The following is a 15,120-nucleotide window of genomic DNA, read 5'->3' as shown; positions in this document are numbered from 1 at the left end:
TTTTCCACTCTGGAGTGTACTACTGAAGGGAGCATGGGAGTTTGTATCACTGTTACTGCTACCAAACAGTACTCATGCTAATTTGGTTATTTTATAGCCTTGGGTATTCCATTGTAATTATAATTTCTTCTAGAGCGATGAAAAGTGGAAAACTAATGAGCATTGGAATTAAAAAGAAAGAAAGATTCATTATAATATAACTCTGAGAAATAAGTACAATTAAAAGTGAAGATCATAATAAACATCTTTTCTTTGCCTTCCCTGGAAACTAGTAGGCATTTTGAATCAGGAAATATTCTCGCACTACTGAAATGGCCACTGACTGGAGGACAAAGAATGCAAGATATATTTTTGTTTTCTCTACCCCCCCCATACCTCATAATTCAACAATTGTAGGGCAAGATGGAAATTCAGTGGTTAGGATTTTTTTTGTTATTTGTTTACCAAGTTGAGTTCAACCACCATGTATTGCCTCATTTTAGAGTACCAAATTCAGATATTAAATTGGGTATAAGCAACACCATTTTGGATATATCTACAGCCACCTTTGTTAAAAGTGAAAATAGAGCCATAGAACACCATTGTGGCATGTGTTTAACATTCATTCATTATTTTCAATGGCTGTTCTAAAGAGCATCACCATGTTTATATCCACATATAATTCAGCTTAAGCAGTGCTTACATATATTTTACAACTGGAAAATCCAAGGCACAGCACACTATATGATTTGCCAAATAAAGTAGCAACCCAACAGGTGACATAGCCCTTGTTCCCTTTTCTGCAGAATAAAGCACTGGAAATCAATTGCAATCTGAAAGACTACCATAGTAGTGCTGAAGATATTCAATTGCATACTTGGAGATCATTCTCTTAATGGCAAAGTGAGGCACAGGGAGACTAACAGATAATGCAAAATAGCATTGTGATGTAGTCCCAAAAAGTCTTAAATATTCTCTGAAGGTCACTACTTACATTTCCTCTAAGTCAGGCATCCACAAACTCGGTCCTCCAGATGCTTTGGGACTACAATTCCCATCATCCCTGACCACTGGTTCTGTTAGCTAGGGATGATGGGAGTTGTAGCCCCAAAACATCTGGAGGGTTGAATCTGGGGATGCCTGCTCTAAGTGATAGCCTTTACTTCCATTAATTTATCTAATCCATAGATTCCATAGTTTATCTATGCACTATGTGTGGCCTTTTTGTGTAAACTCCAGGATGTATGTAAGCAAAAATAATCACATGATCAACCCCCCAGGAAAAAAAAATCTGGTAATGGACTGCACACTTTTGGCCATGTGCATTAGCTTTTATGTTCACAGGATATACTTGATGTTCCATCCCAGTAAAGGCAGTGGGGACAGTACAGGTACACTGGGCAGGCAAAAAGGTCAGATGACAACTAATGGCTCTCCATGCAATGGAGGATAGGTTGAACATACTTGCAGAGTAATATCTGATTTGCTGGTGGATACTAGTAGTGATAGGAAAAACAGAGTGAAGATAAAGCTGCATGGAAAGGAAAATCCTATCACACTTCCAGTTGGCCTATGACTGATCTTGTTCAGGTCCTTTAGACAGAGAGAACTTGAAAAATAATCTTGAACAGTGTGCCCTTGTACTCAGTTTAGATGTTCTAAATCAATAAAATAACCCATGCTAATTGTTATAGTATGGAACTCTTCCTAGGAAGTGCAAAAAGTGATAGATTTGATCCTTTGTAGGAACATAGTAGGAACGTAGCATGCTTTGCTGTGGTTTGATCTTGCCTTATAGACTGGACAGCACGAGGCAACAGTATCTTCAATTGTTCAATGAGTTATTTGGAATGATTGGTTGCTTTCTTTAATTTGAAATATTAACTTGATAATTTTCTTTTGTCTGAATCTATTTTGTTATTTTTTTAAAAAAAAATCAGTCTGAAAACTGTTTCTGTTGCTCCCCAGATCCTTTCAGTTGTGAATTTCTTGCCCTTATTTGTAAAGTTCAGTTGCTTAAATAAATAACATTTTGTTGATTTAGAACATGGCCATGAAATTGTCTTGTGGCAGAGAGTGATATATCACTGTCTGTTCTAATCAATGAAAATCTACTCTGGTTAACATCTCTTCTACCATATACCCCAGCTTCATTGTAAATTTTCAAAGAGCATTTTATTCTTATTGAACTTCATAATTTTCACACACAAAATACTGCAAACACATTGGATTCCATTGGTGAGATGGGTACTTTCAATGAAATTTAGTATAGAGGCTCATTATTAGGAAGAGAGAAAAGGAAGCTGCTTTATTCCTTGTCAGACTCTTTTTCCATCTAGACTAGTTTTTCCATCTGACTAGTGATGTTTTTCCAGGGTTTCGGGCAGTGGCATAGCTAGGGTTTTTGCCACCCGGGTGGTCACTGAGTTTGCCGCCTCTCTCGCTGTTCCTCATCCGGGAGCCCTGCTGGCTTGCCATGGTTCTCTTCTCCCCTTCGACTATCCTTCTCTTCTTGATATCCCCTCAGCCATAGGTAGTTGGTGCCTATGAATGGTGTGGTCAGATAAGGGCTGCCATCTTAAACTTTCCTGAGTCTAGGTAAGTAATGAACTGATTAGCAGACCCCGAAGCACAAAAGGTCACTGGCTGCTCATGCACGAGTTCCTTCGGGAGAGCCTTTCCACCTCCTCACTCTCCCTCCCCGCCTCCTTTCCTGCCAGCCAACATGACACCCCCTTCCCCACCTCTGGCCCTTTAACCAAACAATAGAACTACAACCAGAGCCCTCCTCATGGCACCACCAGTGAGTGGCTCAGCATCTCAGCTCCTCCCCGCTTTCCTCCTCCCTTCAGCCAGCAGGGACCCTGCCACTCCACTGCCCAGGGTAGCCCATCACCCCCACTCCCCCCTTTCCTCCACCAGTGGTTTCAGGCAGAAATCTTCCTCAACACCACCTATCTGGAAATGCCAGGGATTGACTGGGGACATTTTGCATGCAAACCACATACTCTGCCTCCGAGGCTTTTCTATTTTAGGGAAGAAATAAGTAAGAGTTACATATTTTTCCCCTCCTCCCCCAAAGATGGATATGCTTTTAAGCCCTTTTCTCTAAGACCAATAGGCTTGGTTTACATTCCTGTTGTTTCGATTTCTTACTTTGCAGAAATGGAAAATTAAAATTTCATCTGGTTGTGCAACTTTGGGTTCTCACTTGCTAGCAAAATGAAAGGATAATATACTAGTGCAGAGGCAACCTATTATAATTTGGAGTCCCTGAGCATCCATTTTTAGATAGTGTTTCTTAACATTGCATTCAGTCAGTCTTCCAAGTAAACATGTGTTGGGTTGGACAAACTACTGGGGGGGGGGAGGGGAGAGATGAGACTAAAGTAGAACTGTCTCTTTGCCAAATGGCAAAAGAAACCCCACTCAAACCCCTGAGCCTGCAGTGGTTTTAAAGTCCCAGTCTGGAAGCTGGACTTCACTCTCAAGCATGTTCCACACTTCCTGTTATATTTCTTGGAAAGTAAGAAGATGCTGAGTTACCACCTGGATTGTTGCTGTTCCTCACTTGTGGGAAACCTGTCAGCCCCTGGGGTGAAAGGAGTTTGCCCTTTGTGTATTGTGTTGAAGTAAATGTCCAGTTGCTGGTATGCTGGTGTTTGAGCCACCTAGTCAAAATCAGTTTCCAGGTTTCCTCATGGCGGCTCATGGGAAAGTGAGATAAATCTCTTTCCTACTGTATGAATCTGATCCTTAGATGAGCCGTGGTTACAGGTAATGGTACTGATGCACCCAAATCAACATAATTGAAAGAAGACTCAGATCCCATTGAACTGAATGCCCTTTAGCAGGCCTTACTTTTCCTGGATTCACAGACATTATGTACAGTGTTAGCAGTTGCAAAGATGATGAGTGCTGAGATATCAATAAAATTGTATTGCAGCTTAAATTATATATATTTAATTAGCAATCACAATGTAAAATTATTCTAAAGTCATAAAACAAGATGAAGCTGGCACTGGTTAATTCAAGGAACCCCTAATATAAATGTTCAGCCTTGATTCATTACCTTTGACAATGACTGCTAAATTATCTAACTTTTACTGGCTCAACATTATATTACCAAACTGTGGAACCAGAAGCAATATCACTGTAAATTCAAGTTAGGTATAATTTTGTTAAAGGGGGACCGAAAATGTACAACTTTCAGGACTAGGGGCAGCATTTGGATTTGATGAAAACTATTATACCTGGATTGAAAATGTAAGACTATTTTTTACCAGTTGAAATAATTATGACTACTAATTTGTTAAGGTGCATTTTAATATACTTACCAAAACCATGGACTATAAGAAATTGGGAACAAACAGTAGGGAACAGAGTATACTGTTATTGTGATATACTGAATAATCACTGATGTTTCCAGAATGGCTGACTGTTGAAAATTCACATGCCCTAATTCAGAGCTTCTTTGGCTCCACTGGAGCTCTAATGCATATTCAGAATCCACATCTTCTCTAGAGTTTCCCTGTTTGCAGCAAGAGTTGGAACTGTGCGTATGAAGACATAGTGTGAGTTCAAAGCTGCTGCTATCACAAATGAAGTGAATGTGTAAGTCCATGCTATCCAGGGTCTTTGTTTGTATATATACAGTGTTGGATCTCTGTGATTTAGTGGAAGTTTTGCCTTTAGGGAACCCTTTCGATATCACATTGTCTATGATTCTTACCAAAGAGTATTAATTCAGTCCTCTAGCTTGCAATGACTTTCTTCTGGTCCTCCTTTGTTGTGATTTTGCTGTTTCATATTGTTTTGATTGATTTACGGCATTTTATTGTGCTCTACTATATATTTGAGGCATAGGAGCCAACTCCAGGGGGCCATGGGTGCTTGGGCACCCGCAAAAATATAATTGTGGGGGCCAGGCACCCACAGAGTCAATGAGTGAAGCCAGCAGGCGGCAGCAGTGCTGCCTCCGAGAGAGAGGCAGCCCGCCAGTCAGTGTGGTGTGCCCCTGAGAGAGAAGCTATTCAGCTCCACTCTCCGCACCCAACGAGTGTGACACCCATTTCCAGGGGGAAGGGCTTGGACATGGAGGCAGAGTCTGTGGGAAGGGACTCACAGAAAAGGGTGGCTCACTGGCTGCGGAGAGGAGGGGGAAGAGGAACCTCTGCTGCCACCAGCCGCCACATTGCAGTTATGCACTGTCACAAGCACATGCCTGCCCATAGTGTGTGTGATGTCACATGCACTATATGAAGGCATGTGTGTGTGATGTTGAACATCCGTCTTATGGTGGCAGGCACCCACAATCCTGAGGGTGAGATGGCACTCCTCATTTGAGGGTTTCATTGTGCTGTTCACCGCTTAAGGGGCATTTGCGCCAAAAAGCAGTATATTAACAGCAGTAATGATAATCATAGTGTGATAAGTTTCCAAGGAACCACAATGTGGCAAACTAATATTGCTGAAGAGCATCTCAGTGGGCAGTATACTCTTTCACAGAGTAATACTTATTTTTATTAAATTATTTTAAAAATAATTTGCATTCTGCCTTTCATTTAATTAAGAAATACTACTAGCAAGCATCATTTGGACTACTTGGCTAATGTGGCCTTGTGCAATTGCTGTCTCGGACTTGCAAAATAAAGAGGTGATATTCAGTACAAAGGAATATTGACCAGTCTGTTTCTTCCTTTTGCAAACATTGGTGTGAAAGGTGTTAGTCTGTGCCAAGTTAGACCACAACAACATGTTGAGCTAAGGCTGCATCCTGTGTATACTGACCATGCCGACACTTAAAACATGTATAGGATTGTGATATTAAGTGTATAGCAGCATTGAGAGAAAATGAATGCAGTTGGTATGTTGCCAGTTGCTTGATTTATAATGAGTCTGTAAGGGGATGACAGCTATGACTGATGATGATGCCAGCAGAGTGGAAAGGGATGTCAGAAGAAGACAGACTCTGTTTTTAGAATTTGCTAGTTAAGACTGCTAGGTGTGTGTCTCAGGGATGGGGAGGAAGGGAGAAGGAGGAAGCCAGGTGTATAAGTACTGCCTGTCTGAAATTTCTGAGCTCAAAGGGATCTATTTGCTTGCATGTACGATCATTTGTGTACAAATATATGCTTTGCTTCTGTGTTTATAATGCTTTTCTTTTCTGCTGAATTCTTGTTAAAAAATAACTCTGTTTATCCTTCAAGCACAGTCAAAATATTTTATCTTGTACATTACAGGGTAACTGAGGTGAGCAGCTAGCTGTTTCAGTTGAGGGATTCCCATATAAATTTGGGACATTTCAACTTCTCAAAATAAAATTCATTCTCACTATAATCACACTACTGGGCCATGGCTAGTAAGCCTCCACCTTTGAAATCAGTTGAATTCATTCACTCATTCAATATAACTTTTGCAGTATAATCTCTCTAAACTAAAAGAAAGAAAGAAAAGGATTTATGCTACATCATCTATAATTTTATTGCAGTAGACTTCAATGCTGAAATTTCCCCTCAGATTAGTTTTATTAGCACAATGATGAAATTGATATTTCTTTTTCTGTAGCCTACTGTGAATACATTTTGTTTTGAATCAGAAGTTTGAAAGGTTTGACAGTAACAGATTCACGGAAGGGAACAATTTCAGTGAATTGTAACCAAAATTGTCAGGTGGGCTCCCCAAATGTGTTTTGCACATTGCTTTCTTAAAGGCCACTTAAATGAGGAGTGGGAAACCTCAAGCCTATGGGACAAATGTGGCCCCTGAGCTATTTCTATCTGACCCTTGGAATTCTCCCCACACCATATGTCTCACAAACCCTTCTTCACATCTCAAGTATTTTGCCTGGATGCAATGTGTCTTTGAACCATGACAATGCCTCTAGCTTGGTACAACCTTTGCTCTGCCCAGTTTTACCAGATGGAGGGGGATGGCATTCCTGATAGGGATGACTCCCCCTACTAGAGACAGGCAGGGTTTTCAACTTGCAACATCCTCTGCCTCCAGCAGGGGAAGGTTTGGTCTTTGTGTCTCTCTCTGTGTGAGAGAGAAATGCTTGCTTGAGTGCTTGTTTTCAGTGGGTTTTCCCTTTGTCTAGTCCTCTCCTTCATCCTGTTTGCTAGAACATCTTTCTGAGTGAGTTTTTTCACTGGGTTCTCTTATTGACTGCCCCTCCCTTCTTCATTTCTCCTTCATTCTCTTCATGTTCTCTCCCCTGTTGTCTGGAGAAGGGAAGAGTGTAGGGGGCAGCTGAAATCTGACCTGATGGCCAGGCAGGCACAGGAGGAGCCCACAGAGGCGACAGGGCCAGGAGCTTGCGTTTCCCGCCCTTTTCTGAAAAAGGCGGGAACACCATTTGGTTTCCACAACTCAGCATATCTTCAGGAGGCCCCAACAGCTCCGAGAGATGTGATTGCTGCACCTGTTGTTCTAGTGGCTTTCACGTTCTCTGTGCTCTCTCCCTGCTCTGAGTGGCTGAATTATAACTGCGCCTTTGGGTCCCAGGGCTAATTGGGAGACTTGAGCAGCAGCTGCAGTGTCCTCAGTCACATTCCTGCCCTTTCACTGCATCTGCATGCAGGATGACTTTGCCTTAGCAGGGCAGCATCTCTCCTCGAGATGTTGGCAAAGTGGAGGAGGCCTGTACATTTGGAGATCCCAGGTAAGCAGCCTTGGGTGAGTCTTCAGGTTCTTCATCAGAACAGGCAGGGGAGAGTATGAGGAAACCCCTCCTCTGGTTCTGATACATTCCTTAGTTCAGGAAATTTCCCAAAATTGCTTTTTGGATGAAGGGGTTTATCTCCTCAGAGATTAATGATTCCCTCAGGGGAGGGGGGGTTTGCACTCAGACGAACTTCATCACCATAAGAGTAAACACAAGCACAAACGGCCCACATGCATGCATAGGGGAAAGAGGGGCTATTCCCCAGATAAAGCTGGATACTCTCCCTCCTCCCCCTCACACCCAGGGGCCCAAGAGTCCTTTCTGGATGGCCCTCTCTTGACACCAAAATGGACTAAGATGGCACCTGCTTGAGGGTTGAGGTGTTATTCCGCTCTGCTACTCAGTCTGGAGAGATGGGGTGACTTCTCCCCTCTGGAGAGGATGTTGCAAGTTGAAGACCCTGCCTGTCTCCAGTAGGGGGAGTCAATCCTAACAAGAATGTCATGTGTCCCTCCTCCAATCTCTAAACTGAAATTCATGCTAAGAAAAATTTCTGTTTTTCCCTCTCAGAACACCTACCACGGGCATATGACGCTTGGATGGCTAGAAATCTGTCGCTTAGACTGAAAAAATATTCCCCACCCCTGCCTTCAACCATAGTGTTGAAGGTACTTGCTCTCCTCCTTATTATTGAAAATAGTTGCAGATGGAGAAAAAGAGGTAAACCCTAAGTCATTTTTAAAAAATGTCTCCATCATTTCATAGGAAAGGGAGCATAGCCATGTAAGAAAGTACCTCCTTCATTCTGCCAGGAAAGTGTTGACTTGGATTATCATGTTTATGTTCTTGTGAGTGTTATATTGTGTATTTATGTAGTTTCACACTCTTTATAAGGGAAACACAGTATATAAACATTTTAATAATAAATGAAACGAGTATTGGTTTTACTGCATGTAGATTGTCATGTGTGACTGTGGTTTTCGAGGGTATATATGCCACAAGGAAAGCAGCTCTGAGTAGGTGCCACCTTAAAAAAGAAAAGAAAAAAAGAAATCCTGGATTCACAGTGCAACAACTGGAAACCAATCTCAATTTTGGGAGGTCAGACTCCCGATGTTTGAATGCTGTCAGCTAGCAGCACTGAGGCTTTTGAATTAGTTGGAGGATTCAGCTGGCAGGAGAACTTCACACTTTCCTATTTCCACCTTTCCCAAAAAAAATTGTATGAAAATGACATGTCACTCCAGGAAGAAGCAAATACAGATGTCCCATGTTCAGAAATGGCAATTAAGAGTTTCAAGGAAGGTTCTGAGTTTGAAGGTGGCAGACAACATTTTTTCATTAGTTTCTGCTCTTTGGTTGAAAGTGGGTGGGGGTTTTTTTGAGCCTTCCTTTTGTCATGCTTTAGTGTAAACTTACCACATTGGATCACTTTTTGTATAATATTTATTTAATAATAGTGAAATTGTACAGTTTAAGAGATTCTTTTCCTTATGCTTCGAGGTCTACATTTGGAATCCCCCCTCTATGCTTTTGCTGCTACTATTAATCTGTTCATTTGCATTTTAGTAGTTGGATAAACTAGTTTTATAGCTGCTTTTTGTAAGCCGCTTTGAGCAACTCTCTATGGAGGGGGAAAGTGATGTGTAGTTTTTTAAAAAAACTAATTTATTTTTGTTTTACCACTCTACAGAGGGCCTCTTTTAGGGACGAACATCTGAAAAATAAAGTGGGGAGGGACTACAACTATAAGGATACAATAGAAATGTCTTCCAGCAGACTTTGGATATCTGAAGGTGTCTTCAGAGTTTACGGTCAGTGGAAGTGGGGCATAGTCTCAGCTTAGTAGTAGAACACATACTTTACACGCAGGAAGGACTCAGGTTCAAACCCCAGTAATTCCAGGTAGTGTTGTCCGAAATGTTAGAGAGCTGTTGCCAGGCAGCAGCATAAACACTCCAGGGCAGGATCACCAATGGTCTAACTCAATATAAGGGACTTTCATATGAGGGTAGATATAAGAGACCAAGATGTGCATGACTAGGATTATACATTTTGGTCTTCATGCAGTCAGTTTCATGTATGCACAGAGGGGAAGTAGATGGAACTGTATATTTGTAGAGCTATTTGCCAGAGTTCCCAGTCACATGGATAGAGTCCTAGCAACAGACATGAAACTGAATGTGTACAGGTCAGGAGCATGAATAGTCGTAGCAATCCTACTTTCTTCACCTCTTCATGCATTCAAGATTTTGCCTGCCCAGTCCATCCACCATGAATGCACAAGAACAGAGAAGTTCAAAATTCACATCTTGCTGCCTCCAAGCCTCATACTCCATCGTAGATTGCATAAACAGCTTCTACTAACTCAAGCAGAAGCTTAAATAAATAAATCCTTTAGCTTGAGAAGAAAATTAGTACAGGATCAAGGAACTATGAATGCCAAGGAACAAGCTATGCATATATTTTTTTTTTAAAAAAACATTTTACTATGTCCTGTGGCAAAATAAATAATACAGCCTAATTTCATGTACTGCTGCTGATGAACATAAGTTATGGATGTGTGAGACCTAACAGGGGGCATGCAGAGGACATCACCTCCCACACAACGCTCAGGGAATTAAGAGTATTGACTCTACCTTCAAGTAACTATTCAACTCGGTCCAAGACTTGAGTTTGATTTTAAAATCTGCCGTGATGTGTGAATGGCAATTAGGCAGAAAACAAGTGTAACTCACCATAGTCACAAAGTAACTTGAAAATGAATTATTTGGGTAGATTGCCAAGGGAAGTTTGACTTTGTTCAGGGCCCACTTGCCAATTTATTTATTTTTGCCCTTTGTGCCACTCTACTGCTGGAAACCTGACTGTGCACATAAAACATTACATTGAAAACCATATTAAGTATCGCAAAGTTCTCCAATCATTTGTTGCAACCCTTAAGTGGCTTATTTAAAACAAAACAAAACCCTTGCTCTGCAGTGCTAGAATAAGCAATCACAGAATTGTATTATACTGGCATTTAGACTGGAGAATCACTGTGGTTCCACTCTGTTTTCCTTCCTGATGAGTTCACCCCACCCCTGCTGCCCCATTCTTTCTTATTCTGCTTCTGCATAAAGGTGCAATCTTTTAAGAAAAAAATACCTACTAAATTTCTTTCCCCCACTTAAATTTTTACAAGAGGATCGGAGCATGCTGCCTTTTACATTTATTTGCTTAGAACCATTGCTGGGACTTTCATGAAGAGTGGGCTTTAAAATGGGTATCTGGTGAATGTCAGAAACCGGAAACAGAGCCAGAATTGAAGGGGAACCTGGGTAGCAGGACAAACCAGACAACAAGCCAGGATTCAGGACTGAAGAGCAAGCAGAATGCTGACCAAAAGGCAGGGTCAGGACAAGCCAGGAGCCAACCCAGTCAAATGGGTGGCATACTACTACTACAGATTAATAATAATAATAATAATAATTACAAGACACACTGGATCTTAGGTACACTTTGTTGCCTGAGTAACTTTCAACTAGAAAATGAAGTCCTTTTTACCCCTATGTGCCCAGGAGGAACTAATGGCCAGGAAGTTTCTTCCCTGAGAGACTACAGTTATGATGTTCACCACATAGGGCAGAGGTCAGTTTAATCCTGTATACATTGGCATTTACATAATTTCTTTGAAATGTGGACAGTATGTACTCCTTGCCAAAGGAAGCATACATACCCAATTTCATTATGAAAAGGCATATGCAGGAAGAGGCAATCTTTAAAATAGCTTCAAATTTTTTTTTTTTACATTTTTTCTGTGTTCCTTCCCTCAGTATCAAGTCAATCCTTAGTCAACCATTTCTTTTCAGTGCACCACTTTGAGACAGTTAGGATTTGGGTTGCTGTTCAAAGATTGTCTACCATATTAAGGTGGACAGAGTATACATCATATCTCAAATAAGCTAACAAGATATTCCAATAGAGCAGCCAATCATATTATTTAAATAAGACTAATTTTCCTGGTCTTAATAATACAGTATGTGATATACTTTAACATCAGGGCTTTTCCTGGCTCTAAGGAAAATTTGATATCACTTCTAAAAGCAATCAGTGCATTCTAGCTAGATTGAGTAAAATCAGTTTAACAGCCATTACAGCTTTACAGCAATCTCAAGTAATGAGACACCCTCAGTACCTCTAATATGTACAGATAACTCGGCTTGTGTCCAAAGTGGAGGCAGAATGGGACGTGTATATCTGCATTACAAAGTTTCCAATACATAGAATCATGATTTCTGCTCAAGTGCCGTAGATACTGAATAATTGCTTTCATCCATTCACCATGTTTGTAACCACATGGACACTTAACTATGATGACCACTTTAAAAATGACTGCATGGTAGGTGATGATTATTGTGTATGGCTGGTTGATTAATTTTGTTCTAAACTAATGTTTTTGTTTTGCAACCTGCTTTGGGACCTTATGGTGGTGAGTGAACATGCAAGTGAGGAGTGGGTTTGCATCTACAGGGTGAGTCCTTTAAAAGAGGCCCCATGGATACATAGTACACATGTTCCATGGGGCCTCTTTTAAAAGACTCACTCTGTATTAGCCATGTTATGGAAGAGAGCCATATTTGAAATCCAGGAGAGCAACTTCCAGTCTGTACAGACAATACTGAGCTAGATGGATCAATGGTCTCAGTTAGCATATGGCAGGTCCCTCTGTTCCTATCTTTCTCCTAGTCATTTTCTTCATAAATCTCCACTGCATTTTTATAGCTATTGTTCAGTCAAATGTTCATCAAATATTTTATACCAATATTTTTCATCCAGTGATGTTTTGTTTTAGTGTTTGACATGCAACTGTTGATATTTCAGAATATTTGATGACATGTAGCAATATTTACCATTTTGCAGGATTTGATAGCTGATGTGGAATAGCATTTTGCATCTGTCATACGACATGCTAACAGATTCCATAAAATAGAAATTGTTTAAAGTACCAGTATTTTTAATTCTTAGGTAGATTTGACATTCAAAATGTAGTAATAGGGAAATCTGGTGAATATCTGTTGGCCTGTTAGATATGAGGTTTTGGTCATTTCTTTGCTTGATCTCATTTTATCTCCTATCTACAATAGTTGGTAATAATAATGTTCAACTCTACCTTGGTTTGCAATTAAGCAGCATCTTCCTTGATGGTATCTTTCTTCTACTTGTTAGCAAGCTGCAGTGAGAATGAGGTCATGGTCTATTAAAGAGTTTATGCAATTAGATTGTTATGTCAGCAAGGGAAAATGGGTTACTTTATATTTTTATTCTTTCAGTAAATTACCATAAAATGATAAAGGGGTGCTAAGCACACATAGGTGTTTGACATCCAAACAAATCTGGCATGATTATAGACTAGTCGTCCTCTTTTTAACACAGAGCCAAAACAGCTAAATATTTTCCACTTATTTTTGTCAGGGTTGCAATGGGCAAACATGGTAGGAGAAAATAAATGTAACAAATGTGGTGGGGGGTATCAATCTCTATTTTAAAAAAATCATCTCTTTCTTCAAAATGTCAGTTGGGCTACAAAGGAGCTCAGGGTGGCAAACAATGAAGTAGCAAAACAATACATTTAAAAAGTAGTATTATAATGGCTGGGTTATGAAGGCTACAAGTCCCTGTTCTTAATGCCTTAATGTCCTCTAATAGGCATTGCACATTGAACATCTTGTGGCGGGGGGCAGTCAGATAGATGACTGTATAACGAAATTATGCAAACAGTGGATAAACATAATATTCACTAGTGATTTTGCAAGCTGTGTACATATTTAGGGTCGTATCATAAAGAAGATGGCAAAAATCAGCACACAAAATGACCTAAAAACTGAGCTATCAATAATTGTGCCAATGTGCAAGTGCTGATGAGGCTCATATGGCACAGGAATAGAGTGGGCATCAATGCCAGCAATCCACACACATCCATTGCAATTAAAAAACCAAATCTGATTTCCATTGTTATGGCTCACAATTAGAAATTTAAGGAGGGGGGAGGAAAAGTTATTTCTTAAATGTCCTTTGTATAATTTTAGACATAATTCTTTCTGCAGCCTAGATTCCCTTCTCTTATGTGCAGTTGTTCCACCATATTCAAAATGATACGACCCCCTTTATTCATGCCATAATGATATGTTATTCCAATTCATTGCAAATCTTCCATAATCACATGCTGTTAAAAATCTTTGAAAATAACATCACTCTCTGCAGAGAGCATAAATTTAACTGAACTTCTGAATATGTTATATGTATGCTTCTTAGATAAATGCAAATGTGCATAGCTGATTCATTTAAATACTAATTCAAGGACATTTGACAAAATAAAGTTGCATTAATAATTGAAACACAGAAATCACAAGTATCTTGCATTTTATTTGGAAGAGCCATGAACAGTTGGAGCAGACACTCAAATTGGACAGTCTGTATATTAAAAAAAAATCTGTTTGTAGGATATTATATTTGTAGGATCTGTTTGTGAAATCTGTTTGTAGGATGTTATGTGGGAATTCAGCACTATGAAGCTCTGGCCAATGCAGGAACTGTTGGAAAAACGCCCTGGGGGTGCCTGCAAGCCCCCAGACTCCGAGCATCCTCCGGTATGCGCAGCTCTGGAAAAGGCATCTCCCTTCTCTTCCAGTGCGCTTCCTAGTGACATATATCATAATGATATATGCACACTAATCTTCTGGCTTAACACAGCAAGAAGAGCGAGACATCATAGATCTAATCTACTATTTATTTACACACTATGTACAGACAAAAGCATAATGGTGTCCGTTCTCTCCAGCTCTGAGAGAAGAAACAGGAACAAACAAAAGTGAAAGTACATTACAGCAAAAGAAATAAGACTGTCTTCCGTTTCCCACACTCTTCTCAGACAGGCATGTGATTTACAACAATCTCATCTTCAGCATCGGAGGAGTGAAATTGCTAACAGGAACTTGTGGGCTAAAGAAGCAAATGACACTATAAGGCATGAGCTCCACCACTATAAAAATATCAATGTCATGTTATCTCTGTGATCTAATGTCTGAGCAACAATTTGTCAACAACCTGCCTCACTAATATTTCATTCCAATGAAGCCCCAAGGCTGTCTGATGTCAGAGATGGAAAACTCAAAGTAATTAATAAATTAATAAATTAATAAATTGACAATTGTTTTCCATTTCCCAGTACTTCACAGTCTGTCACCTAAGGTGAACTTTGTCCTGCCAAATGCATGGGTGGCCTTGTCACAACCTCTGTCATGCTGTTTCCCTTGCGATATTTCAATGCTATCCCATAAACAAAGATCTCTGGTTTGTGTACATTAGGAATATTAAAATACGGCACAAGACCATACAAATAGATCTCAGGGCAGTTTGCACCATAAAAAGACAAGCAAAAACACAAAATACATAATAAAAACAAAATCAAAATAATAACCCCATCGTCTATCCCC

At 40.1% G+C, this 15,120-nt stretch overlaps 1 protein-coding gene across 8 annotated transcripts in view; it reads left to right on the top strand.

The window, feature by feature from the left end:
• KCNIP1 (potassium voltage-gated channel interacting protein 1) overlaps window positions 1-15,120 on the top strand; it is a 613,686-nt gene that overhangs the window by 323,261 nt on the left and 275,305 nt on the right. Inside the window, exon 1 of one of the 8 annotated variants that reach the window (XM_081178871.1) lies at window positions 7,151-7,642. The exons of the other annotated variants lie outside the window; for them this stretch is intronic. Within the exon in view, the coding sequence (XP_081034997.1) occupies window positions 7,600-7,642 (43 nt within the window). The 5' untranslated portion in view covers window positions 7,151-7,599. Of the gene's footprint in view, window positions 1-7,150; window positions 7,643-15,120 lie in introns of those variants that run through there. 8 annotated transcript variants of the gene reach the window in all.

This window comes from Podarcis bocagei, assembly GCF_964188305.1.
Source record: "Podarcis bocagei genome assembly, chromosome: 2".
Lineage (NCBI taxonomy): Eukaryota > Metazoa > Chordata > Lepidosauria > Squamata > Lacertidae > Podarcis > Podarcis bocagei.
Note: the sequence above shows the minus strand (reverse complement) of the source record. Positions and strands in the feature narration are given on the sequence as shown.